This window comes from Lontra canadensis, unplaced genomic scaffold (genome assembly GCF_010015895.1).
Source record: "Lontra canadensis isolate GAN:19392208 unplaced genomic scaffold, GSC_riverotter_1.0 scaffold82, whole genome shotgun sequence".
NCBI classification, from domain to species: Eukaryota; Metazoa; Chordata; class Mammalia; order Carnivora; family Mustelidae; genus Lontra; species Lontra canadensis.
Genome location: NW_022631076.1, coordinates 7,766,405 through 7,794,291, shown reverse-complemented (window position 1 = coordinate 7,794,291; position 27,887 = coordinate 7,766,405). Strand labels below are relative to the sequence as shown.

At 41.3% G+C, this 27,887-nt stretch overlaps 1 protein-coding gene across 2 annotated transcripts; it reads left to right on the top strand.

Moving 5' to 3' along the window:
* SKA1 (spindle and kinetochore associated complex subunit 1) lies at positions 1–24,973 on the top strand. 2 transcript variants are annotated; one of them, XM_032882498.1, is made up of 8 exons: positions 1–155; positions 9,688–9,780; positions 11,275–11,374; positions 14,450–14,574; positions 16,114–16,211; positions 19,571–19,708; positions 23,506–23,675; positions 24,462–24,973. In XM_032882498.1, the coding sequence occupies exons 3-8, from the start codon at positions 11,287–11,289 to the stop codon at positions 24,608–24,610; spliced, it is 768 nt and encodes a 255-aa protein (XP_032738389.1). In that variant the 5' UTR covers positions 1–155; positions 9,688–9,780; positions 11,275–11,286; the 3' UTR covers positions 24,611–24,973. The 2 variants fall into 2 exon arrangements, with proteins under 2 accessions (XP_032738389.1, XP_032738388.1); XM_032882497.1 differs by lacking the exons at positions 1–155; positions 9,688–9,780 and adding an exon at positions 10,540–10,672 and having other exon boundaries at positions 11,276–11,374.
* The last annotated feature ends 2,914 nt before the right edge of the window (positions 24,974–27,887 follow it).

Here is a 27,887-nt window from a genome sequence, read left to right as displayed (position 1 = left end):
CCATCTAGTGGTCACTTGGCAAAGGTGCCTTCCAACCAGCATTTCAATAAAGCCAAAATTTGTTTTACCAACTTCGGAAGAAGGCAACAAATGTACATTGTTCTGGGTAAAACTTTGACTTGGTTGAAGACTTATTGATACCAAGCACAGATCAGGTATTCTGTTTTATGGTAAAATCTCATCCTTTTGGCATCATCAAGGAACTCCACTTATGAACTCCGCTCGAGGTTTAACTCTTAAGGAACTACATAAAAATTAAATGAACACTTTCACTGTTTCTTAAAAAAGAATATATTGAACAAAACAACCTTTCCTTTAGAGCTTATGGTTTAAAGAAAATCAATATCACCAGGAAGAGCCCGGTTTAGTCATAGTTAATCAGTAAATCAGGGGCCTGGAGTAGCGGTTTCTTACGGTTACAACTTGTATGGTTTGCTAGGGCTGCTGTAATAACGCACTACAAGCTCGGCGCTTATAACAACTTCTGAACAACAGAAGTTTGTTGTCTCACAGTTTTGGAGGCTAGAAGTCCAAGATCAAAGTGTTGGCAGCATTGGTACCTTCCGATGGCTGTGAAGGAAGGATCTGTTCCACGCTTCTCTCTTTTTGGCTTGTGGTTGGCCATGTTCTCCCTGTGCCTCTTCACTTTCTCTTCCTTCGTATGTGCCTCTGTGTCCAAATATCCCCTTTTAATAAAAACACTGGTCGTATACTGGATTAGTGCCCATGTAATGACCTCAGCTGAACTTGATTACCCCTTTAAAGGCCCTAGCTCCCAATAAGGTCACGTTCTGTGGTCGCGGAGGTTAGACTTCAACATATGAATGGGGGTGAGGGGGCGGTGCACAATTCAACCCTCATTTGGCTTCCCATCAGCTGAAATCACAATTCTGTTTCAATGAACAACAAGCATGAGGGGAGTAATACAAAAGGGTGCCATTACTATTTCATAGGTGCCTTGGGTGGCAGTGGGTCAGGTGAGAATGGAAGGGGCATGACCAAGAGCTGGGAAAGACCCGTGGAGCATGATGGAGGTGGGGATTGTCGACCTGACAGGCAATAGGGTGGGTAGTGTGGAAACCCATAGTGTGGAGTGGGGAGGGGAGGCGAACAGCTGGGCCAAGGCATGAAGGGGAAGTACATGGTCTGGCAGCAGGGTATGGGGGACCCATGCTGGGTATAAGAGAAAAGGCAGAGGGGGACCTTGAGCCAGTGAAGGTCCTGGGAGCAGCTTCACTGGGGTGTGATGAGGGAAGAGCTGAACCACTCAACTGCAGAATGTGCGTGTAATCCCTAAGCTGTGGACTCAGGCAGGATTGAGCTTTGCTGCTTTAGGCGCCATTGTGGCATGGACACACCTGGGCTGGCACGATTGTGCTCTTCCCTATGAGTGCACTAGGCTCTGGGGAGTTCATCAAGTCAGACTGCTTCCGGGCGGCCTCAGTTTCTCTCAACCATCAATAGCAACCTGGGAGGGTCAATCTACTGGGCTTGGGTTTGTCCCCTCTGCTATAATAGTAACTCAACATCATGTGAGAGATCTCTGATATAATTCAATAATTTCCTAGGTTATCTGGGAAGTTAATTTGGAGGGTTTGGAGGGCTGGGAGTGTTCTAATGAGGTCCGATAAATCTTTGATGTAAACCTCTAAAATCTTGTAAGCATCTTTGAAATACATGAATTGTTATCAATTTAGCTTTATATAAAGCTTACACAAGATTTATAAACATATCCTGTTTGGTCATATCTAGACAGATAGAGATTTTCTAAAACATGGAAATCACCTCATTCTATAGATTTGTACATCATAATGACAGTTAATAAAATGAAATTCTAATTGAGTTTTCATTTTGTTGCTGAGTTTCCATTAAGGAGAAGAACTTGCAGAAGGAAAGCAAGAAAAACACCTTGGTTCTAAAAGATTAGAACATATTCAGCAAAATGAACACATCTATATAAATGGTATACAAATGGTCTTTTCTAGCTTTCCTGTGACCCATTATTAGAGATCTGATTAGCAGGTATTTCTGCAGTTAATTGATTCTGGAAAATTTAGCAAGCATTGCTCCTCTCTACCTCAAGAATTGCAAACTGCGCCATTTATAAATACCAATATAACATTATCCTTTACATGTTTAAAATGCTTTGGGAGAAGTCTCTGTCAAATAAAAGAGTTTTGTAATGTATAAAACCTGATCTCAAATATTCATATGTAAAATACTGATGCCTGTTCTCAAAAAAATATTTTACTAAATTCACAAAGTATGCCAATATGTGAATTCCGTAATCCAAGTTTATGTGTTGGTTGTCTTCCTCTCCAGATCTACTTTCCATTATTTTCTACGCAGTCCTGGGCTGAGGGGGCCTGACCCATATGGACTGCTTCAAGATTTTCCTTTTCTTCCTGGCCTCGGGATGGGTCCAGCCAATGGAAGTTGGGGTTATCAGCAGAAGACCCATAGGTGGGAGGAGAATACAGGGAGATATTTATTCTCCTAGCTTCCTTCCAGCTGAATTCCTGACAGGGGTGCTCTGAACCTAACCAGAGACCATGGCTCCTGACAAGTGGTCACTTCCTTAGAGCTGCCCCCCAAATTCATGGGACTGTCCATCTTTATGCTTAGGAATAATTACTGTTTCCTAAGTTATAAACCCCAGGGAACTGTGCCATAAGATGTGACCTTCTGAAAACTCTACCACATATTTTAAGTAGTCCCTTTTATTACATTCTCCTCAAATTATCCAGTTCCCCCCAATCTTATTTTTGCCAAGATATTGAATAATATAATGTGTTTACTCTTTCCTTTGTGTGAACTAAGCATATGGCAGAAAATACTAACATACCATCTCTGTGAAACACTGGAGGAATTTTGTACTATACAGCTGCTCTAGTCACACATCTCTTCTCCCTTTTCTTTTAGTAGAAATCAGTGCTCCAATTTCCAGTCAGCTGAGTCTCTCTTGAGGTCAGCTTAGCCACAGCCCATCAGGATTCAAGGGGTTACTCATACCTTGTTATTGTGTGGGTTGGACATTTTATACCCCCAAATGCAGCAGCCATCCTATGGAATATGTGAGCTAGAAAGATATTATTATTATTGAAAAAATACAAAGTTTTTTCATTTGTGTCCTTGTCCCTCCCTTCAATAAGCAACTGGACTTCTCACCTTATTCTTTCATTACATATACACAGTCTGTCTCATTAAAATGCTAGACCCTAGAAGCCAGAGACATGTTAGTCTCTTATAGTAAAAATGTGTGTATATGATAGTGAATTGTGTCCCTTTAAAATTCATACATTGAAGTCCTAACACAACAAAGTGACTGTATTTGGAGATACGACTTTTAAGAGTTCAATTCGACTGTAGTCTAAAAACATACTGTGTATTATTTCTAGTCTTTCAGATTTGTTAAGGTATACTTTTTAGCCCAGAATGTGGTCTGTCACAGTGAAAGTTCTATTCAAGCTTGAAAAGAATGTGTATTCTGCTTTTGTTTGACAGAATATTCCATAAATATCAACTAAATCAAATTGATAGTGTTGTTCAAGTAAACTATATCCTTAACTGATTTTTTTTTTTTGGCTGCTTGGTCTATTAATTTTTTTTAAAGATTTTATTTATTTATTTGACAGATAGAGATCACAAGTAGGGCAGAGAAGCAGGCAGAGAGAGAGGAGGATGCCGGCTCCCTGCTGAGCAGAGAGCCCGATGCGGGGCTTGATGCCAGGACCCTGGGATCATGACCTGAGCTGAAGGCAGAGGCTTTAACCCACTGAGCCACCCAGGCGCCCCAGTTTTGTTTTGTTTTTGATCGGTGTTATCACTGTATACCTTTCTACATACCTTTACTTTTAATCTGTCAGATTCTGTGCCTTTGAAATGGTTTTCCTGGGGTACCTGGGTGGCTCAGTTGGTTAAACATCTGTGTTTGGCCCAGGTCATGATCTCAGGGTCCTGGGATCAAGCCCCCACATTGGGCTCTCTGCTCAGCGGGAAGCCTGTTTCTCCTTCTCCCTCTGCCTGCTGCCCTGCCTGCTTGTGCTTACGTACAGGTGTGCTCTCTCGCTCTCTCTCTCTCTGTCAAGTAAATAAATAAAATCTTAAAAAAAAATAAAATGGTTTTCCTGTTGATAACATATGGTTGGGTCTTATTTTTTTTTAATCCACTCTGACAATCTCTGTCTTTTAATTAGTGTAACTAGACCCATTCACCTTTAAAGTGATTATTGATGTAATTGATTAATATCAGCCATGTTTGTAATTATTTTCTATTTTTTGTTAGGAGCATCTTTTACTACTTTCCCTGGGTTTAGTTGAGCATTTTTATTAATAAACAATTTTACTTCTTTTTAAAAAAAAGTGGTCTCCCTAGAATTTGCAATATACTATAATATTTATGGAGTTTTTAAACCACCACTATACATGTACAGATATATAGCAAGGACAAAATTGCAAAATGTTTAAATTTGAAGAATTTAAGTGAAGGGTGTATGAGTCTTTGCTGTTTGACTTTTTTCATTTTTTTAAAAGATTTTATTTATTTATATGACAGAGAAATCACAAGTAGGCAGAGGCAGGCAGAGAGAGAGGGGGCAGCAGGCTCTCCGCTGAGCAGAGAGCCCGATGCGGGGCTCTATCCCAGGACCCTGAGATCAAGACCTGAGCCGAAGGCAGAGGCTTAACCCACTGAGCCACCCGAGGCACCCCAGACTTTTTCCATTTTTATTTATGTTTGAAATTTTTCAAAATAAAAATATGGGGGGAAATGTTACTGTGCCATTGCCAGAGCCAGCCAGCCTGATTATTTTTTCCTTCTTGTAGTCAGTTTGTTTTTTACCTGAATGCTTAAAGTATTCTTTCTTTATCCTTAAAGTTGGATAACTTAACTTGGATACTTATAGCTGTCAAGTGTCCCTTAATAATGCAGTGTGCTTCTCCATCTAAAGACTTTTTTTTTTTTTTTGAACCATCTTTATTAAATCATCTGGCCCTGGGGCACCTGTAAGCATCTGCCTTTGGCTCAGGTCATGATTCTGGAGTCCCAGGATGGAGTCCAGGAGCCCTACATCGGGTTCCCTGCTCATCTGGGAATCTGTTTCTCCCTCTGCCCCTCACCCCGCTTGTGCTTGCTCGCTTTCTCTCTTTCAGATAAATAAATAAAATCTTTAGAAAAAATAAATCTTCTGCCCATTTTGGGGACACTTTGCATGTAGGACACAAATTATCCTCATGTTGGATCTTTTCTATCTTCTCTTTCTGTGGGCTTCTCTGTGTTTCTTTAATTTCCTTTTCTTCAACTGCATGTACTGTAATCATCTTAAGCTTTTCTCTTTACTTAATTGTCAGGGGTGTCTCTTCTATTCCTTGCTATTTGTAATTTAGTGTATGGTTGTGTTTGAACCTTCAATTTATATTTTTAAGTCTAATGTTCTCTGTTTTCTTTCTTTTGTTTCTGTTTACTCTGTTCTTGATGAGGTCTTATTTTTAATTAGTATATACACAGTTCATATAGATAAAAAATTTCGTGCTATTTTTTTTAAAGATTTATTTATTTGAGAAAGAGAGAGTTGGGGGGAGGGGCAGAGAGAGAGTGAGAGAGAAACTTCTGCAGACTCTTTGGCCCAGCAAGGCACCCAACCTGGGGCTGATCCTAGAACACTAAGATCAGGACCTGAGCCAAAACCAAGAGTCAGATCCCTAACAGACTTCGCCACCCAGGCGCCCGTCTTGCTATTCATTTAAATATGTATTCTTGTAGATCATTTTCTTTATCAATCTCTGCATGGTTTCTTCCTTCCTTGACTCTCCCCCTTTTTTTCATTTTCATTGTTAAATGCACTGAACCATTGTTCTGCTTTTCACAATTTCAAGTAATAGTCCACCCCTTTGAGGAATACTCTCAATTTTGGGTCCTTTCCCAATGAGAAATTAGACTCAGAGGGAAAGCGATGACCAAGAATAGGGGGGAAAAGAAAGAGTATCCCGCAATCAGTAACATTCAGATTTCCTTCAATTCAGAGATATGTAGGTTCTTCAATAAGATTTCAGGGTGATGGTGTGTTTAGGTGCCAAGCCATCCTCAACTTCTCTTCTGTGCTCCAAAATCATCTGCTTCCCTCCTTGACATCAGGTTTTGAAGTTTATTACCTTACATTATCTTTGATTGTTGCCAATTATTAGTGATTTTTTGGAATAGGATTTTAAAAAATAAAAACTTATTTGGGGGACTTTTGTTAAGAAGTAGGGAAAGGAAAATCTGTGGGATGGTCTTAATTCCCCCCTTTTAACTTAAAAAGCCATTACTCAGACAAACCATAAGAGACTCTTAATCTCACAAAATAAACTGAGGGTTGCCGGGGGTAGGGGGGGTAGGGAGAGGGTGCTTGGGTTATGGACATTGGGAAAGGTATGTGCTATGGTGAGTGATGTGAAGTGTGTAAACCTTACGATTCACGGACCTGCACCCCTGGAGTAATAATACATTATATGTTAATTTTTTTTTAAAGGCCATTACTCTCCACTTAGTCATGTTTATATTTAAAAGCAGGTCTCAGGAAGAGGGAAATAATTTTCAGAAGGAAAAAACCCAAATGCTTTGAGCTAGACAAAATCTCAGAAATCACCTACTTCTCAAGTTCACAGAGCCAGTTAATGACTGAGCTGGGACTACCTAAAGGTTTCCCGGTATTTTTTTTTCCATTTCCCTCTGTCCCACGAATGGGTAGAATTCTAGACATCAGAGAGGGAGAGAGAGAGACACACACACACAGAGTAGTTTTCAAGCTTGTGACTTTCCTTCTCTATCTCTAATCATACTATATGCCTCTGAGACTTTGTTAAAGGCACCCTGTTGGCCCAGAAATTGGGGCTGTAACAATAACATTTAAAAAAGTACACACTGGATAAAGACTAGGGAAAAAGTGTTAGAAGTTTTCTTTTCCCTCTTCTCTCTAGTTTCAAAAAAGAAAGCCTCAACCAACCAAACAACCAGCCAACCAAAAAAAAAAAAAATGCCACCAGAGTTATAAATCATTTTAGGGTATGAAACATTGTACAAGTGAGGAGTTTGATTTTCTGGGATGCGTCACCTCAGGTGCCATGACATAATGAGAACTGAGAAATGGTCCCTGTGAGAATTGTATTATGAGTATATGCCTTGGATTTTAATGTTGCCACTTGGAAAATGACTTCAAAAAAATTAAAGGAAGATAGTTTAGTAGGAAATGTAAAAACACAATCTTGCCTTGAATGTTATTACTTCCCAAAAGGTCAGACCTATTCGTGATCAGTGATGCATCTCAGATTGTACCCCATCTATTACAATAGACCTTTCCTCTTCTGAAAGGACAGCTATAAAACTGTCCCCAAACTTATTGGTCACTATCCACTGCCAAAACCAGGGGATTAAATATTTCTTAAGCTTCCCAGAAATGCAGAGTCCTAGGGCTTAAAGAGATTTTTGATCTTTGTTCTACAATGAGGACCTTAATTGTTCTGACTTAGGGACATCCAGAAATTAAACTTGAAGAAATTAAACTTGCTGCAAGAAAAAGACAGAAAGGAAGTAAAGTATTTTGTCAAAGTCCGTTGGGTATCAAAAGCTTAGAATTCATAAAGAATCTAGAATTGTTCATGTGGTAATATACTTCACATGAGGGAATTAAACAATGATGGAAGTCTTTAGGTTCAGAAACATAAAACACAGGAGCAAGTGACTGACCCCTTGCACCCAAAAGGCCACAGAGCATCATGGGAAAGAGGACAGGCTCTAAGATACCGACTCGGGGAAGTTACTTAATTATAAGCCCCAGTTGCTCATCTGTAAAGTACAGGTCATAATTGTAAGTATTCATAAGTTTACTACAAAGACTAAACAGGGTAATATGTGTAAAATGCTTGAATTAGATGAAGTACCCAATTAAAGTTTTCTGATATTATTTTTCCCTGGAGACTAGAGTTCACATTGCTTTAACTCTTGATTATATTTCTTGCAAGGACCAGCCCAGCAATTTCTTATATCTTGCTCTTGTAAATATTAATAAAGGGAAACCTCTCTAAGGTGGAATCAGGTGGCTAGAAGGGGAAGCCTTACCATTCTGTGTTGGTTACAGGAAGAATTGTCAATTATAGACCCCAAAAGAAGAATCACCAACAAGAAAGAACCATTAATTATAAGCCCCAGCAGAGAAAGATGTACATAGTATCTCCTAGGAGAAATTAACTATCTCTGCAACTCAGCCAATGAGAAATCATCATCACTCTGAACTCTTGATCTTCCCCAGCAAACTTTTGGTCAAAACAACCCTTCCCAACTCCCTCCTCCTTTCCCATAAAATAATGTTTCAGAAACTACTTCTGTCCTACTTTTGGATCCCCTGTTTAGGGTAGGATTATCCTAACTTCCAGCTCCTGAATGTCTAGCCAGTCAGACCATTCCACTCCCCTAAACAGGCTGATTAGTTTAAGACTGGGCAGATGACCCAAATTAGAAAAATGAGGTGAAATCCTGGGGCTTTTGCTAGATCTGTCGCTAGATCTTATACTCTAACCTATTAGAGTATAAGTCTAGAGGTACCAGAGGTTACCATAGGGAAAAGCCTGCGAGAAAATGGAATCGACACAGAGGAATGCAGAACTGAGAGAAGGAGACGGTTCTTTAATAGGATGTTTGAGTTCCTGGGTCCATCTACAACTGTAGACACATATATATGCACACTTTACAGTTTTATAAGCCAAAGAAAGTCTTTTTTTCCTTGCTTAAGTCGGTTTGGATTGAGTTTCGGTCATTGTACTTGAAATCCTGATAAATAATCCTATACTGGGAAGAAATATGAATCAGGCAGTGCAATCTAATTGCTCTATTTTTTCCCCCATATTCCCCCCCACCTTGTATTCACTGTCTTTATGCTTTGGTCTTCCTGTTTATTTTCTCATGGGAAAGAATCTGAAAATGTTTGTGCTTGATGCTACAGGGTGCATTTGCGTTGTTGTGTTATTTTTCTTAGATATTGACATTTGAAGCCTCACATTTAGTCCTACAATGAAAGGCTTTGTTCTGTTAAAGGACTTTAGCTTTAGACAAGTAGGTGTGTCAAAATTAAAAGAAACATTGAAAATGTATCAACCAAATAATGTGTAACTCTTATTTGGATTCTAAATCAAACCAATAGTTTTTAAAATAAACAATGATACAATCAGGGGAAACTGAACATTGGCTGGATATTTGTTATTCAGAAATAATTGTTAAAATATTTGTGTGTAATAATGCTAATGTGATTTTTAAAGAGTTTCTATCTTCTGGAGGTAAGCATATAAATGTTTTTGGATGGAAAGATACAATATCTGAAATTTGCTTCAAAATATTCCAGTAGGAAAAAAAAATTCCAGTAGGAAAAGGGTGAGAGGAGAGGAGGTACAGATGAAACACGATTTGAGATAAGTTAATAATGGTTGAAGCTGGGGTGATGGGTTGAGCATGGGGTTCACTATCCTATTTTAACTTAAGTTTGAAAGTTCCCAGAAATTTTTCAAAGTAATAAGTAGAAACGGCCAAGTATGCTATTTGTCTACCCAGAACCTATGCTCTCCTTCTCCCTTACAAACAGAACCCCTATATGGTTGAGGATGCAATGTAACTGTCTAAATAAAAAAAAAATAATAATAATAATGATTTTTTTCTTTTAGTCTACTTTGCAGATGTGAATGGCCTGTGGAAAGCAGAGAGAAACCACTGGGTGTGGCTTCCAAAAAAACTTTTTAAAGATGGTGGCTCAGCTGGTAAGCGAGCCTGTTACCCTTGCCTCTTCTTTCTGCTGCTGTAGACTGAGATCTGAGGAAGGAACTGGGGGTCATCTTGCATCACAGGAAATCCCAAAGCCAGAATGCATGATGCTACGGATGGTGTCGTCAAAACAAAGAAGGAATCTGGATAGTTGATGACTGTGGAGTTGCCACACCAGCTTGGGGATACTTTCTTTCTTTTTTTTTTTTTCCCCCAACAGGGAGAATTAACCCTTTTTCTTAGTTTAAATTTGTATTTGCCCTTACAGAGGCTGTAAACTCTAGGAAGAGAAGGTCTCTGCCTTTAAGCTCACAAACTGGAGGGATTTTTTTTTTTTATTTTCTGGGGTGGTTTTTAGAATATTAGGGCGTGGACCCCACTTCCAGAGTGCCTGATTTCAAAGACTTGGGGTCCAGCGTAGGCATTGGAATTTGTAAAAGCTGTCCCTGGTGATTCTAACGTTGCCACCAGCCTGGACACCTACTGTTAGAGCTCACCATTTGATCCCCGGAGCGCGCGAGCCCCGGCCGGCCTGCAGCCGAGACTGGACGAGTGACCGGGATCAACCGAGACCGCCTGGACTGGGAGGAGCTCTGGGCTCCCGCAGACTTGCGCGTCAATAGCCCCCCCCAGCCCCGCCTTTTTCCCCGCCCCTCCTCCCCACCCCCCACGCCCCGCTGTGGCCCCGCCCCGCTGTGGCCCTGGAGGGCGCCGGAACTCCAGCTGCTCGCGTTCCGGGACCGCCGAGGTGCGCCTGCGCGGCGCGGGGTCCCGGCGGGCACTTTGAATTTCGCTCCCGGAATCTCTTATCCCGGGCTTCCGAGGCTGGGGTCTCGGCCGCTGGCGATCCTGTAGCGAGTGGCGCTTTGCTCCCGGACGCGCGGCAGGTTGGAATCTGAAGTTGGGGATCCTGCCCTTGGAGGCCGGCGGAGGCATTGTTTGGGCAGAATGGGGGTGCGGGGCCGCCAGGCCGAGCCGAGGGACTGCGCTCGTCTCCCCACCACTCGGCTGGCTGGAGTGGAAGCTTTAGATCTGTCCTACCCTCGGAATGAATAACTGACTCCTTTCCTTCCCCTCCCTCTGCCTCTGTATCAGCTCCAAACCGTAAAGCTCCAGTCCCCCGCAGCCTGGGAGAAATGCTCACTTGGACTCGTTTCTTTGCCCTTACTGTGTGCTTTCTTTTTAATTCACGTGCATTTTACATTTTTAATATATATAAGTCGTGCATTTGTCCCCCTAAGTCCCCTGTACCTTGGTTTGGGATGCATTGATTACAGAAGGCCCAAAGACAAGTCAGTATTGGACTCTAGTTAAAAACTGAATTTTGTAGAATTAGAAGAAATTGAGTTTTTGCAGTTTCTTTTCAAGATATGATTTACTGGATCACATTACTGGATCAATACTGGTAAATGCCAGTATTGGATTTTGAAAATAAACAGAAAGTTGTCCTTTCTGTTTTTGTAAATGTTTATTTCTTTATTTTTTCTTCAGAGGCTTAAAGGATGGCCTCCTCAGATCTGGAACAATTATGCTCTCATATTAATGAAAAGATTAGCAATATTAAAAGAACTCTGTCACTAAGAAACTGTGGTAAGTAGAACAGATTCCACTGGCATAGATGTAAAATGCATTTTAATTATTGTTCCACTTTGAATATCCCAAGCCTGGTTAAGTGAAAGGTAATTTTAACTTTCAAACAGTGTTTTTTTTGAAGCGCTCCAGCATTAATAGTTTGAATATAGCAGAGTACTAAAACGTAAGTTATATTGAACAATGACCTGAATTTTAATTAGACTTAATGGCTTGTGTTTTTCTGAGATACACAAGATACAATAGGAAGATTTGAAGGTTATCTGGCATTTGTGGTGGTAAAGCTAGAGATACTGAAATGTAAGGGATAAAAATAGAAGTGGAAAAGACCCACAGGGGTAAAAATAGCCCATTATCCATCTAGCAGCTTGCTTTGCAAGAAGCTGTTCTTTATATATGACTAGGAAACAACTGATTGAAAATGTCCAGTTTTATAATGTCCAGAAGCTTGGAGGTTGTAACCATCTTCCAGAATATTCAGAAGTGCTGAAAGAGGATGAGGCAATGACAGTGCAAAGAAATGGGTGATCTTTGTCAAGTCTGGGAAAATACTGTTTACAAAAATTGTGAGCTCCCGAGTCTATACTAGGAGAGCTTAAGATTTATTTATAGGCAGAATTCTATTTGCTGGGAAAATTGTGGTGAATTTCACTGTAGTTTGTACAATGAATTGATAATTTAAGACATTTTTAAAAATATGAAATTATAATGTTGAAATGCCCTTTTGAATTATACGTGTCCTTCTAGGGACTTTCGTATTCTTCATTTCTTGTCGAGAACCTTCAGTAAAGGAACATCACCCATTGTACAATTTACGGCTTACTTTCTCTGTAGAAAGTGCAAGCTGAGGGGACTGTGGGTTCTACTCTTCCAGCTCTCTCATTTCACACATGACTCTCAGAAGTCAAGTCACTTGCCGAGCTCCCTAGCTCATTGTGGTCGGTTGGGACTACCGTTTTGTATCCTGATTCCCAGTCTAGTATTCTTTCTACTTCTGTGCCGCTTTTATTGAATAACTCAAAAAGGACATCTAGATTTTTTTTTTTTTTTTTTGACAGACAGAGATCACAAGCAGGCAGAGAGGCAGGCAGAGAGAGAGAGGAGAAAGCAGGCTCCCCGCCTAGCAGAGAGCCCGATGCGGGGCTCAATCCCAGGACCCTGGGATCATGACCTGAGCCAAAGGCAGAGGCTTAACCCACTGAGCCACACAGGCACCCCTCCATAGCTCTTTTAATAGAGCTCAATCTATTTGCCCTTATCTGTTTGCCACTATAGCTGCAATAAGTTACTAAATCAGTAGACAGGGCCCTAAAATGAGGCGACTAAAAGTTATTTGAAATGCAAGTGTGTCCAAACTAGTTATTTAACTCCCTGAAATTAATCTTGATAGAGACATCTGTACTCTTACTTACTTACTAATTTCTTTTAGTCGTTATGAACCTACTGTCAAATGTGATTAACATTGATACTAGATAAGAATTATTAGATATTAGACAATGATATGATTATGATATGATAATGATATAATGATAATGATATTAGATAAGAATTATATATTGCTTGTCATGTTGATGAGGAATAGTAAAACTGAGTGTTTTACTAGATTCCAGGCACAATGTTCAACCTATCTTATATATATGTTGTTGCTTATCTTCACAATAACCTTGAGGTAGGGGCCGGTGTCTCTGACTTTAGGTCTTGGACCTTCTGGCCATTTCACACTACAGCCTCCAGAATCTACAGATATGGTCGAATTGTGCTTTTCTTTATTTTTTTCCTCATCTCCCTAATAGTGTCTTTACTTACTTACATTTCATTGGTTATTAGAAGTAAAGATGGAAATACTTGATTATGAGGATAGTTTTTCTTTTGTGCTTTTGATCTCCTAAAAAATTTTTTTTATTTTACTACTTTTATTTCTAGGGAGGAGGAGACTCTGGTTTTCCTATTCTCAAATCTATGGAACTAAAGAGGGGTGCTGGAGGGGGTGTTGGGAGTATGAGAGCATGCTACTTTATAAACGCCTGATGTTTGTTTCTGTCAAAAACTCCAGGCTTATGACTAGCCTGTGACTTTTATGTTACTTTTTCTGTTTAATATGAATCTCAAACCCAAGTGCATCCCAAGCCACTACTACAAATTATAAAGAGAAGCTCTCCCCCATCTTCCACACACCCTTGAGAGCCAGTCCAAAACAAAAGCTTCTCTCTCTGGCCAGTGACAGAATTTTGAGGAATGCAATTTCACTGAAGGTTTACCCCATGAATGAGTCTCCCTTGGGATTCTCACTTCCAACACCCTGTGCTTTGAGTTATCAAAGCCTTGGTTCTTGACCCCATTAAAACCAAATGTGTTGGGTTGCTGAGACTGGTAAACTCCTCTCTCCAGGTTTCCTCTGCACACCCAGTTGGGGCTGCTGTAGCATCAGCTCCCCCATATTGCCTGTCTGTGGGTCTGTCTTCATACCGAAGCCATTGGAGATTTATCTTATTCTCAAGAAAGCTCAACTGTAGAAGGGTTGAGGGTAGAGGGTTTTTTGTGTTTGTTTGTTTGTTTTTCTAATCCAACATTTCTAGGTGGTTTATTATAGTGGAGGACTTTGCCAAAATCAAGGGACTCAGGGGACACTTTGTACTTACCTCTCCCTTCCTTCACTACCACATGACTTAGAAATGAGGTCTTAAGATTATCCATGGAGGGCGCCTGGGTGGCTCAGTGGGTTAAAGCCTCTGCCTTCAGCTCAGGTCATGATCCCAGGGTCCTGGGATCGAGCCCTGCATCTGGCTCTCTGCTCAGCAGGGAGTCCGCTTCCCTTCCTCTCTCTCTCCCTGCCTCTCTGCCTACTCATGATCTCTGTCTGTCAAATAAATACATAAAATCTTAAAAAAAAAAAAAAAGATTATCCATGGAGACAGGTTCTAAAACCTGAAACAGTAGTCCTTTCTCCTCCCCACAAGTGTCTCTCTAAGGTAAAGCTCTGGCCCACGAGTTTAAATGGGTACAATTGAGAAGAATACAGTGTGCTAATACTTTTCTGTATACTTGATTTTTCGTTATCTCTTTGTCTACTAATAGGTCAGGAACCTGCCTTGAGGACTATGTTAGATAAAATAGGAGATGAGATCATTGTAGTAAATGAACTTCTAAATAAACTGGAGTTGGAGATTCAGTATCAAGAACAAACCAACCATTCACTCAAGGTAATGTTTTTCCAATGAAGAAAGGAAAGGGCAATAAATACAAACCGCCTAATCCCCAGGGAATTCTGAAGGATTCTTTACATTCCAAATGTTCTTAGCTGTAAATTATTATTAATGGTATACACTGTATCTTCTTAGTATAAAGGACTCCAGAGCTCCACAGGTGTTTGTTTCCTTATGTTGGTAGCCAGTGAAATTGAACTGTACTGAAAAGGAAGATTTCCTAAATAAATCTTGGTAGCATTAATTTAAACGAATGACCTGATAGAGTGCTGTGGAAGGAACACCTAGCCTGGGGTGAGGAGATGCGGATTCTCGCCCTGGCTGCCCTCAGCACCCTCTGCCACCCTGAGAAAGCCCTTTTACCTCTTTGGGTCTTGTGGTCAACCTTTGGAAAATAATGGGTCATACTGAACTATTTCTTAGGTCTCTTCTATTCTGCATTTCTCTGTTCTATAAAGCGTAATATAAGGATTCTCAAGTACAGAAAAATTTGAGTCTCATTCACACCCCATTTTGTTTTAAATAAGCTTTCTAACTGACTAAGCTAATGAAAGTGCTTGTGTACTTATGGGAAAATACACAACCTGTACATAGTTACCTCGTGCTGTTGGAGCTGTTGGTGGGTTCCCTGAGATTGAACAAGGTGGCCTCTATGGTCCCTTTCAGCCTTATAATCCTTAATTTTTTCCATTTAAAATAATCCGTTTTTCCACCATAGGCATGAATCCTACTACTGTTAAAATGAAATTAGTGGCTATGAATATCATTCAGCTCTTAGAAAGAAAGAGTCTTATAAATTCAAAACAGAAACCAATATTGGTTTCAGTTCTAACCTATCCAGGAGTGCCCAGAGTTAAGTGTGGGCCTAGAGAATGTTACGTTCAGAATTGAAGGCTATTGAGAATTTTTGTTCATCTTACGATTGAGAATCAGAAGACAGCAATCCAAAGGTGTTGAGTATTTTTCTTATTAAATTTGCATGAGTTCGTAGCCTCAAGTTCTAGTGAAAGGTAAAGACAGAACAAAAGCAAAGCAGTCATAATCCAGTGGAAATTTCCATTAAGCCAGGGTATGTGCGTGTCAGCGATGCTGGTGGTTCTGAGGAGCGTCTCGGACGTGTGCTCCAGCCATGCACCATCCTCCTGGCGCTGCTGTACAGATAACACCGGGGAATGTTTGTTAAGTCAACAAAAGCAATTTACCAGAATGACAAACGAAAATCCTTCATGCATTTTTTAGTTGCTCTCCAAGGTGACATGTCAACCCTCCCTGCTGTAATGTGATTATAACAGTTGTTCTCTGAAAACCAGTAGAGAAAGCTACTGTATTGCCATCCAAAACCAGCTCTGGAAACCAGAGGGTTTGTAAAAAAAAAATATTGCTACAGTCAGTGCTTTCCCACCTCCTCTGTGTTCTGAACACTCCCAGTCATTGTCATTGTGGTTGTGATTGTGCTCTTTACAATGTCTTAAAACACACACAGGTGGGACAGATGCTTACTTGGGAGCATTTTTTTTTTTTTTTTTTAAATTTTAGGAACTCTGTGAATCCCTTGAAGAGGATTATAAAGACGTGGAGCATCTCAAAGAAAACATTCCTCCCCATTTGCCTCAAGTAACAGTAAGCCAGAACTTGTAAGTGTATTTTTAATTATTCTTGCTATCTGCATTTATCAAACTCTTCAACACCTCAACTCTTTGCTTTCTTATGGACTTGTGGTTTTGTTAGTGTTTGTTAGTTTTCTTGACATTTACCCTAGAAACAGTTATCCTGCTGCCTCCGCAGAAATCATCGCGCCTCTTTCCCACGGGCGAGTGTCCGCGAGGCTCTCTTTTCCCACTTTGTCTCATTCCTTTACCTCAGACCAGAGTTTGTCAACCTCGGCCATCTTAGGCCAGATGATTCCTTGTTGTGAGGACAGTGAGGAGGTTCAGTAGCATGCCTGATCTCTGTCTACCAACTACATGTCAGGGGCATCTCCCCATCCCCCCACCCGCACCCATGCCCGGTTGTGACAATGAAAAAAATGTCTCCTCACATTGCCATCCGTCCTCTGGGGGACAGACTCTCCCGGATCCTTGAAAACCACTGTCTTAGGGCAAAAATAAGCTTAATGAAGTTCCCATCTTAAAAACAGCCAAGGGAACAAAACACTTAGCTTTGCTTCCCTCCCCCACAACTAGTGTCCCCTACCAGTATGTGTTTGCGCCTCCCCTTTTCCCAAGAGCCCCTCCACCTGTCCCTGGGCTGCTAGTACCATGACACTTAGGAAGCGGACCCAGAAATTCGCCGGCAGCCCCGATCCTTCTTTCCAGATTGTATTTTGCTGTCTCTCTATTTCTGAAACGCTGTGTTCTGCTCTGCCTCAGTGCTCCGTTGTCATCCCGCATCTCTAACTTGGCTGCCTCCCGTTTCTCTGCCCTCCTTTAAATTACGGGCATCTCCTAAGGCTGTGTTTGGCTCACGCTTCCCTTCCACCATAGTCAGTGCTCTCAAGTGTCCTAACTCCAGCCTTGACGTGACCTCTGCTGCTTGCCAGGAGCCTAGCACATGAGCTGTTCCCTCCAGCTCTGCATGTCTGAGGCCAAACCGACCAGTTCCTTGTTACCAACCCATCATGCCTGCTGTCTTCCTCCCATCCGCCTGCTGTCTTCCTCCCATCCCTCCCTCCCTCCCTTCCTCCCCTCCTGTCCATCCCATGGACAGGAGCTGGGTACCTTCCGCCTGTCTTTCTCTCTGTAGCCCTCAGCCATGCACGCTGCCTCTGGGGGGTTTTGTCTGTCCCAGCCCTCCCTTCTGTTCTCATCGGCTGGCTCTGAGTGCGATCTCCCATCACCACGTGTCTTTGTGATTTGAGAGCTCCTGTGCTTTGTCCTTCCGTGGTTCCACTGCTCCCCCTCTCCAGGCATCTGCCACCAAAGTTACATCTCTAAAAGGGGGTTCCAAGGATGTAAAAACATACCATGCGTAATATAAAAATTTTTAACTTCTGAAATGTATCATATATATCTGGAAAAGTGACTAACCATTTTTTGTGCAAATTTGAAGAAGAATTAAACAAACATCGGTGTATCTAACTTTCAGATTAAGAAATACGATATTGGGGCGCCTGGGTAGCTCAGTGGGTTAAAGCCTCTGCCTTCGGCTCAGGTCATGATCCCAGTGTCCTGGGATCGAGCCCCACATCGGGCTCTCTGCTCAGCGGGGAACCTGCTTCCTCCTCTCTCTCTCTGCCTGCCTCTCTGCTGCTTGTGATCTCTGTCTGTCAAATAAAAGAATAAAATCTTAAAAAAAAAAAGAAAGAAATACGATATTATCTGTACCTCACAACCCTTCTTCTCTTGCAGACCTTTCCTTTATCAAAGAGGTAGCCATCCTACTGTTTGTGATAATCATACTCTTACATATGTGTTTCTATAAACATGATGCTGCTTAAATTTGAAAAACTGAAAGGAAGGCACGAGCCTTGCCGTGTGGGAGATGAGCCACGTTACTGTGGATGGTTGAAGTTCTCTAGAAAAAGATAAGCTCCACAGAGTGCCTGGCATGGTCAGGCTCCCCTGCAGTTTCCCTGCATGAAGAGAAAATGGTGGGCGAGGTCATGAATGAAAGCTCAGAGCAGAGGTCATCACAGGACATCTGCCAGGATTGTGCCGTGGGCTGGACATCAGACATCCAGCAGGAATATGGCTTGGGGAATAGGAGGAATTTTCTTCTCCTGACCTCACTGTGGCTTAGTTTCAGCTTTCAGCCAAGGTCATAGCAGAACCTTTCCGTGTAGCTTGAAATGGTTCTTTTCAGCTGACAGTCACAGCAGAGCATGAAGGAAAAAATCAGTAATTTCCTTAGCATCTGGTGAAGACAAGCAAGTACAGCCAAGAGTCAGCCAGGCTCACCATGAAGTCTCATGTTAACACTCATAGAAGGTTGATGGTACCATAGCATTGGCCATCTTCATCTTGACAACCTACAGTATGTCCATCTGCAGTCATGGCGCCTCAGTAGGGCCTGGTTGCCTCATGTCTGGTGCTCAGCTGTCATCTTGGGGTCTCACCTTCCTGTGTTTCTGGGATTCCCTTCACTTGCTCTTGGGTTGGATCTGCTCTGTCTCCTGTCTCCCATTTCTTTTTTGGAGTAGTTGAGCCAGCATGGCTTCACTTGCTGCTGCCAACAAGGGTCTGTTCCTTCCCTGGCAGCTAAATCACCCAGAGCTACAGCCTATTTCTAGACTCTTAGCTAGTGGGGTAGGAGCTATATTAGGCTTCTCACTGACTCTAAAAATTGGGTAGGACTGAATCCAAAAGTTCCATGCTCATTGCTGGCAACTAAAATGAATCTGCAACAGGCAGAGACTGATACTAGCAACCAGTGGGATAAACTAGAAAAATAGAAGTATAAGAAGATTGATGTTTCTATGTTCAGAATTACGGAGTCAGGAAGAAAAGCTGTTTAGAGGTTAAGATAAATTCGACTTGACACATACTGACTTTGAGAAGCCAGTGGGATAACTGATGAAGACGTTTAGCCTAGGTACAGCATACATCCATGTTTTGGGTGTGTAAATATAATTCTACTACTAAAGATTTGGGGACTTCTTTTTTCAGTGTTCTCTTCACTATTCAGATCTTCATGAACAATAGGAGAAGGGGCAGCAAGAAAATTTTGGATAGGGGCGTCTGGGTGGCTCAGTGGGTTGAGGCCTCTGCCTTCGGCTCAGGTCATGATCTCAGGGTCCTGGGATCGAGCCCCGCATCGGGCTCTCTGCTCGGCGGGGAGCCTGCTTCCTCCTTTTTCTCTGCCTGCCTCTCTGCCTACTTGTGATCTCTGTCTGTCAAATAAATGAATAAAATCTTAAAAAAAATTTTTTTTGGCTATACAATTATAATAAGATGAATCTTGTATTTGTTAACGGATTGTTTTCAGTTGGGAAAACTTCCTAGTATGCTGCAAAATTCTGATGATTGCTTGTACCTCTGTGCATCTCTGTCTGCAGTGCTAATGTCTCAGATCTTGACCCTGAGGAACCAGTCAAAGTTGAGGAAACCGCAGCCACAAAGAAGCCCCCAAAAGAACAAAGAAGTATAAAAGAAATGCCGTTTATAACTTCTGATGAATTTAATGGCATTCCAGCGTAAGTATTTAAGATAAAATTTTAACGTATGTGATTGTTTACATCCTAAAGCCTGATTATATTCACAGCGTGCAGTGTTCAAATATTGATCTTTTCTCAACTAGTCTTACCTCAGACAATGAAAATGCAGGAAATCTTTAGTTGAAGATGCTTAAAAACATGGTTTTTATTTGGTCTAGAGCTCTTCAGAGCAAGATCTAGAGATGGGTCAAGGTATTGCTGAGTCCTCTCCAGGACCATTTTGTGGTCCAGATTTATCCAGTTACATTTTAAAAGTAGCTGTTTTGGGGTGTCTGGGTGGCTCAGTTGGTTAAGTGTCCATATCTTGTTTTCGGCTCAGGTCATGATCTCAGGGTTGTGAGATCAAGCCCTGCGTCGGGCTCCACACTTAGCTTCAAGTCTGCTTGTCCCTCTCCCTCTTTCCACTTGTGCTCTCTTGCACTCCCTCTCTCAAATAAATAAACAAAATCTTAAAAAAGAAAAAAGTAGCTTCAGTTTTGGTGTAATTTTAAGGAACGTGTGCTGTATAGCTTTGAGAATTAGAATGGCAAATGTTGTGTGTGTTTGGTTTCCATTTGTTCTTCAACTTATGCCACACCTATGTTTGAGTGTGTGTTCTGTTCTGGCCTATGGGTCACTGAGAACAGTGCAGGGGTGAGTAGGACAAGATTCCTTCCCTGGAAGGAGGTCTGCTTTGCTCTTTATAGAAGACAGTAATGGAGAGCCCATCATGGAAACTCCTGTTTGTGTGTTTAAAGATTTATTTATTTATTTTAGAGGGGTGGGGGAGAGAGAAAGATCCAGACTCCCCACTGAGCACAGAGCCCCATGCAGGGCTCCACGTGGGGCTTAATCTCATGACCCTGAGATCACGACCTGAGCTGAAATCAAGAATCAGACTCTTTACCGACTGGGCCACCCAAGTGCCCCTGGAAGCTCATGGTTTTAAACTCTCATCGTTCCAGGACTTTGCTTAACTTCTTGGCTTTATATTGTTGCATATTGTATTATGTGCTCATTTTACAAATAACAGCTTGTTAGAAAATGTTGTCAGAAAAAAACTTACCTGTCGTTCTACCACCCAGATAAGATGGAGTATTTCTTTTCAGATCTTAATTGTGCATGTATAATAGGTTGTTTCTGATTGTCATTACAACAATGTAGTTATACTGTTAATAGAGTTTACTTGCTTTTTTTATTATGAGCATTTTGCCATTGTTAACTATTATTGTAAACTTGGATTTATTAGTTGTGTTAGATTTCCTTAAAATGAGACTGACCTTTCTCTTTAATCTTTTTTTTTTTGGTCAGTCATTTATTTTATGATAGCTTTATTTTCATGAAAATTGTGTTTGATGCTATTCAATTTTTTAAACTGTTATTTTTGTTGCTCATTGGCTGAGCTAAAGAAAGAAGCAAATGTCTGTGAGAAACAGCGGAGTAGATGGGCTTTTATAAAATGCTTCCATGAAGAGACGAAGGAAATTAGGATAGTCATGGTAGAGTATTAATTTTTAAACTAAGGGGTTATTTACTGACTGAGAGAACTTAGATGATTGGGATAAGGAAGAACGTATTCCAAGCATTGGGCTTTTCTTTATTTTATCTTTAAAAAATTAATACTGAGGGTAGAGTTAAGATAGAGAACATTGACAAAGGTGGGGGTGGGCACTAAGGAAATTAAGATAATAGTTCAGAGGATTTAAAGGAATTGCTTTGTGGGGAGTTATAGGATCAACAGTTTGTAGGAATTATAGTTACAAACAACAGAAGCAAAAAATGAATTTAGAAAAGAAGAGAATAGGGACTCGTGGGTAGCTCAGTTGGTTAAGGCTCTGCCTTTGGCTCAGGTCATGTTGTTGGGGTCCTGGGATTGAGTTCCACATCAGGCTCCCTGTGCAGGGGGAGTCTGCTTTTCCCTCTCCCTCTGCCTGCCACTCCCCCTGCTTGTAGGTGTGCGCTCAGCTCTCTCTCCCTCTCTCGAATAAATAAAATTCTTAAATAAAAGAAAAGAAGAGGGGCGCCTGGGTGGCTCAGTGGGTTAAAACCTCTGCCTTTGGCTCAGGTCATGATCCCAGAGTCCTGGAATCGAGCCCTGCGTCGGGCTCTCTGCTCAGCGGGGAGCCTGCTTCCTCTTCTCTCTCTGCCTGCCTCTCTGCCTACTTGTGATCTGTCTGCCAAATAAATAAATAAAATCTTAAAAAAAAAAAAAAGAGAGTAGTGAAAATGTTTTTTGGCTAATATATTATTATTAATATATTATTTGTACTATATTATTTATATTTCATCATTTACATATTAATATGTTATGTTGTTTATATTATATTAATATATAATTATTATACATAATTATAATATATGTTATTTCATATTATAGAAGTTTTGATTAGGAAGAGAGGTGAAGGGCAGCGTTTCACATATTGAATCCACAGTTTGTTGAAGGGAAAAATTGAGGCAAGTGATTGGGTTTTGTTTTTGGTGTGTGCAGAGAAATCAAGTCTCCTGTTTCAGCCTTATTCTAAGACTGTACGGTGACTGGGAGGATGGCAAGAGGGAGATGGGGTTGGAAGAGTGGATTTAGCTGCACACTGGCTCCCCTCTGCCCTGCAACTCGCCCCCAGACCTTTTCCTCTGCCATGCTGCACTATTGGCCCTCTGTCCTGATTGTTGTCACCATCTTTGTTGTGGTCTTTGTTGTCCATCTTCCCTTCCCCTCCTCCCCTTTCTTTCTCAGAACAGATAAGTTAGCAGAAAACCAGATATAGTTATGTAAGCTACTTAATATATATTTATATATATATATATTTTTTTTTTAAATATTTTATTTATTTATTTGACAGATCACAAGTAGGCAGAGAGGCAGGCAGAGAGAGAGGGGGAAGCAAGCTCCCCGCTGAGCCGAGAGCCCGATGCGGGGCTCGATCCCAGGACCCTGGGATCATGACCTGAGCTGAAAGCAGAAGCTTTAATCCACTGAGCCACCCAGGCACCCCTATTTATATATATTTTTAAAGTTTTTTTATTTATTTGATAGAAAGAGAGGGAACACAAGCAAGGGCAGAGGGAGAGGGAGAGGGAGAAGCAGGCTTCCCACTGACCAGGGAGCCCAATGTAGGGCTCAATCCCAGGATGCTGGGATCGTGACCCTAGCCAAAGGCAGACACTTAACAACTGAATCACCCAGGTATCCCTTTACTTAATATTTTTCTTTCCCTTGCTCACAAACATTTAAAGATGTTTAAATAAACTTCTCTCTTGTGGTTAACCAGCAAGAGACCCTGTTTTAAATTGTAGTATTTGAGACCCTTTTTTAAATTGTAGTATTAAGTCTGAGTATTAAGACAGTATTAAGTATTAAGGCAGAGAATGGAGATGAATACATCCAGATATAAATAGAGAAGTTAAGCAACTGATACTCTGTGTTTCTATTTAATTTTTCAGCTATTGAGATGTGTTTATTTGGAAGTTGATATACTTTTTTTAAAATATTTATTATTTATTTTGGTGGGGGCTGGGGGCAAGGGGAAAGGGAGAGAAAAAATCTCCAGCAGACTCCATGCTAAATGTGGATCTGGACATTGGGCTCAATCTCACGACCCTGAGACAATGACCTGAGCTGAAACCAAGAGTTGGACGCTCAAGCAAGTGAGCCACCCAAGTGCCTATACACATGTATGTATTTTTATGAAGAGTTCTAATAGCTTTACTTCTGTATAAAGTCATCATACAGAAACACTTTTCAAAGAAAAAATAATTTTGTATGATTCTTTAAAAATTAATCACATACTTATTTGCAGGTACATGAAATCTCGCTTAACCTATTGTCAAATTAATGATGTTATTAAAGAAATCAACAAGGCAGTGGTTAGTAAATACAAGATCCTACATCAACCAAAAAAGTCCATGAGTTCCGTGGCCAGAAATCTCTACCACAGATTTATTGACGAAGAAACAAAAGATACCAAAGGTAAAAATGATAGCTTATATATGTGTGCATGTTTGTAGTGCAACTAAATCATGAGAAACAAGGTGAATTCTAGAAAATTCTGGATCTAGAGAGGTAGTTCTCAACCAGGAGTGGTTTTCCCAGTAGGGCACTTTTTCTCCATTGCTGGAGATAATTCAGGTTATTACAGCTAGGGCTGGGCTTCCACTGGCGTCTGGAAACTAAAAGCACAGTTGAGTACAGTGCACAAGACCACTGCCACGGAAAGAAATACCTAGCTCCAGGTGTCTCCAGTTCCAAGGTGGAGAAACACTGCTTTAGAGTTTATTATAAAGCTCTACCCAGTGTTTTCAGAATTGGAGTAGTAATGAAAACACTTACCACGTGCCAGATAGTGTACTGAGAGCTCTAGTCCTCACATCTTATGAGCTATGTGCGGTTACCCCCGTTTTGCAGATGAGGCCCGTTCTTGTCCGAGGTCAGCCAGTTAAGGGATGGAGTTGCCAGTGATTTCATTCTCTTAACCACTATCCCATATTTCTTCTTGAAAAGTCAGTTGTTCAGAAGATATCAGCAGACAGCTAGTAATACAATAAGCAGGGCTACATTTCTAGAATGCTTCGCTAAACATCACGCAACTTCAGGTGAGAGAATACGGATAATTTCAGCGAGGATACCTGTTCTCAACTTTGGGTGCCTAATGATAGTAAAAATGATCCATGTTATTCATGGTCACAATGAAATCCCTTTAAATCTCATCCTGAAAGTTGTCCTTACGAAAAGTAGTACTAATATCTTTCTTTTCAGGTCATTATTTCATAGTGGAAGCTGACATAAAGGAGTTCACAGCTTTGAAAGCTGACAAGCGGTTTCACGTGATACTGAATATCTTACGACACTGCCGGAGGCTCTCAGAGGTCCGCGGGGGAGGCCTTACCCGATATGTCATAACTTGAAGCCCGTGTGATCTTTTGAACTGGCCAAATATGGGGTGTAGGCCACTCCCGTGGTTTCCTTATATGTAATTTCTTTATAAATGATTTCTTTGGCTTTTTCATTTTCTTTTCTAGCTTCCTATAAAAACAAAAATTTTTAGGAGGTAAAGCATATATATTTTAAAATTCACTTTCTTTCAGAACGTATTTAACCCCCTACCAGATGAACCTCTGTACTAGGCATATAATGGAACTAAAAAATATTCATGGTTAATTTTTGTGTTTAGTGACAGTGCTGTAGACCTCAATAAGGTAGATGCACATGTGATAATGGAAGAAAAAGTTCAAGAAGATAAGGTAAAAGGTACCGAGGCTTGCTTTCTCTTTTTCTTTTTTTAAAGTAGGCTCCACACCCAGCATGGAGCTCAGTGCAAGGCTTGAACTCACAACTCTGAGATCAAGACCTGAGCTGAGACCAAGAGTCAGATACTTAACCAACCAAGCCACTCAGGTGCTTCAGTGATACCCAGAATTACCTTAGAATTAAAGGTTGTTAATGTCAAATTTCTATCAATGGCATTTTTCAGTCTACAGGCGAAGTTGGATTTATAGGCAGCCCCCCTCCATGTGATGATTCTGCTTTCCCATGTGTTGTTAGGGAATAGCTTATCTGAAATGCATTTGGTATAGACCAATCCACAAATATCAACTATAATGAAATTGTAATAAAAATATACTGAGATGAAAAAGATGATAAAATAACACGTAAGCGGTTTGATGGTTGTGGAAAATGGGTGGTTGGATTGCAAGAATTGCGGATGTTTCTCTTGTGCACTTATGGAGACTGACTATGTGTGTTTTAGTCAGTGTTCTCCAGAGATACAGAACCAATAGGAGATAGATATATGGAGAGAGAGAGAGAGATTATGACAAATCGGTTGAGAAGTCCCTCGATCTGCCGTCTGCCAGCTGGAGACTGAGGAAAGCCATGTGTAACTCAGTCCCAAGTCCGAAGGCCTGAGAAGCAGAGAAAATGAGATGTGGCTCCAGCAGTGAGGCGGGAAAAAGAAGTGAATTCCTCCTCCTTCCACATTTTCTTGTATTCGGGTCGTGCACAGATTGGATGATGCCCACACACACTGGGGAGGGCAGTCTACCGAGTCCACAGATTCAAATGCTCATCCCTTCTGGAAACGCCCTCGCAGAGGAATCCAGAAACAAGGTTTAGTGTGGGCACCCTGTGGCCAGTCCAGGTGACACATAAAGTGAACTCTCTCAGTCTCTGTGCCATCTGCTGGGTAGATGGATCCTTGTAACCCAGTGAAAAATCATCTAGGCCTGGTGGCCTGGTTAATACACTCCCTGTGAGGACCACAGAGTTTATTATAGGCAGTACTTACTGTCATCCTTTCTTCCTCCCTAATTTTAAATGGAGATGTGTTTAATCTTTCATGTCTTGCTTTAAATAAAAATAATGGCATTATTCTTTAAGTCTTACTTGATTTCTCTCTCTTTATTGTTATTTTCTATAAAAGACCATTTTATCTGCTTGAAATATTCTTGAAACTCATAGTGAACAACTGTCCATAAATGTGTCTAACTCTTGTAGAATGGATACTGAGGAAAGCAGTTAGTCTCTATTTTAATCATTAGGACGTAATCAGTTTGTTACATTAATTTGGGCATACGTTGGTAGACTTGTTTTCAACAAAGAATAATATAGACATTAATTTTCAAACAAGAACTAATCTCTTGGGATGCCTGGGTGGCTCAGTCATTGGACGTCTGCCTTCAGCTCAGGTCATGATCCCAGGGTTCTGGATTGAGCCCCGAATCAGGCTACCTGCTCAGCAGGAAGTCTGCTTCTCCCTCTCCAACTCCCCGTGCTTGTGTTCCTGCTCTCGCTCTCTCTGTCAAATAAATAAATAAAATCTTTAGGAAATAAAAAACTAATCTCTGTTACATGAACTTTATTTTCAAGCCAATAACAGGGTTGTTCTACTTCCTCATTTTTGTAAATGACACCTTTAAAGATCTATGTTTGGATGCATCTCGAGGTCCTGGGGCTCTGCCCTTAGGTGTACCCCTCGCCCTTCGCTCTCCAGCTTCTCTACAGTAGCTGGCAGCCTTAAGCCCGCTTCCTCGGCAGTCCATGGTTCCCACGGCATGGCTCTCTCCATAACTTTGGGAGAACTGCCCCTTCTGCCGCAGCTCTCTGCTGCAGGTCCTGAAGCCTGGCAGGGATGGATTCCGGCTGGCTGTCACCAGCTGGGTGCCACTAAGCATGAGGCCTGGCTTCACACCTTGTCCTACCAGCCTGTGGGCCCTGGGAGGAAGAGGGCTGGGTGCAGACACCCAGAGCCTTGCTCAGGCTTCTAGACTTGAGATACTAATTTTTTTTTTTTAAGATTTTATTTATTCATTTGACAGAGATCACAAGTAGGCGGAGAGGCAGGCAGAGAGAGAGGGGGAAGCAGGCTCTCCGCTTAGCAGAGAGCCCGATGCGGGGCTCGATCCCAGGACCCCGGGATCATGACCTGAGCCGAAGGCAGAGGCTTTAACCCACTGAGCCACCCAGGCGCCCCGAGATACTAATTTTTATGTGTAAAGTCTTTCATCTGTTCTTTGAAGGTTCAATAACAGAAAAAAAAAAAATGGGGGGGGATCATGTTCTAGCTTTAAAAAGGCTTAAGAGTCTAACCAAATATAAACTGTGAAACTTGAGGCACCTGGATGGCTCAGTTGTTCGAGTAACCGACTTGATTTCGGCTCAGGTCATGATCTCAGGGTCATGGGATCAGGCCCTGTTTTGGGCTCCCTGCTCAGTGGGGAGTCTGCTTCAGATTCTCTCTCTTCTTCTACCCCTCCCCCCACTCGTGCATGCTCTCTCCAATAAAACCTTTTTAAAAACGATTTTTTATTTAAGAGAGAGAACACAAGGTTGAGGGGAGAAGCAGGCATAGGGAGAGGGAGAAGCGGACTCATTGTAGTTTTGATTTGCATTTCCCTGATAACTAGTGATGAGCATTTTTTCATGTGTCTGGAGACATGAGTTTCTTGAATGATGCTGGATGTAAATATTGTTATGTTTGCACACAAAGCGATGTATTTGGCATCTTAAATGTGGAGAAATGATATATGTGTGTAAGCTTGGTATCTGAAAAATGTGTTACTTTTAATTAACCCTGTTTTCAAATATTGGGCAGGAAACACCCTCTACAGGTGATCAATGGGGATAAACTTTCATTTCTTTTTTTTTTTTTTTTACGATTTTCTAATTTATTCATTTGAGGCAAAG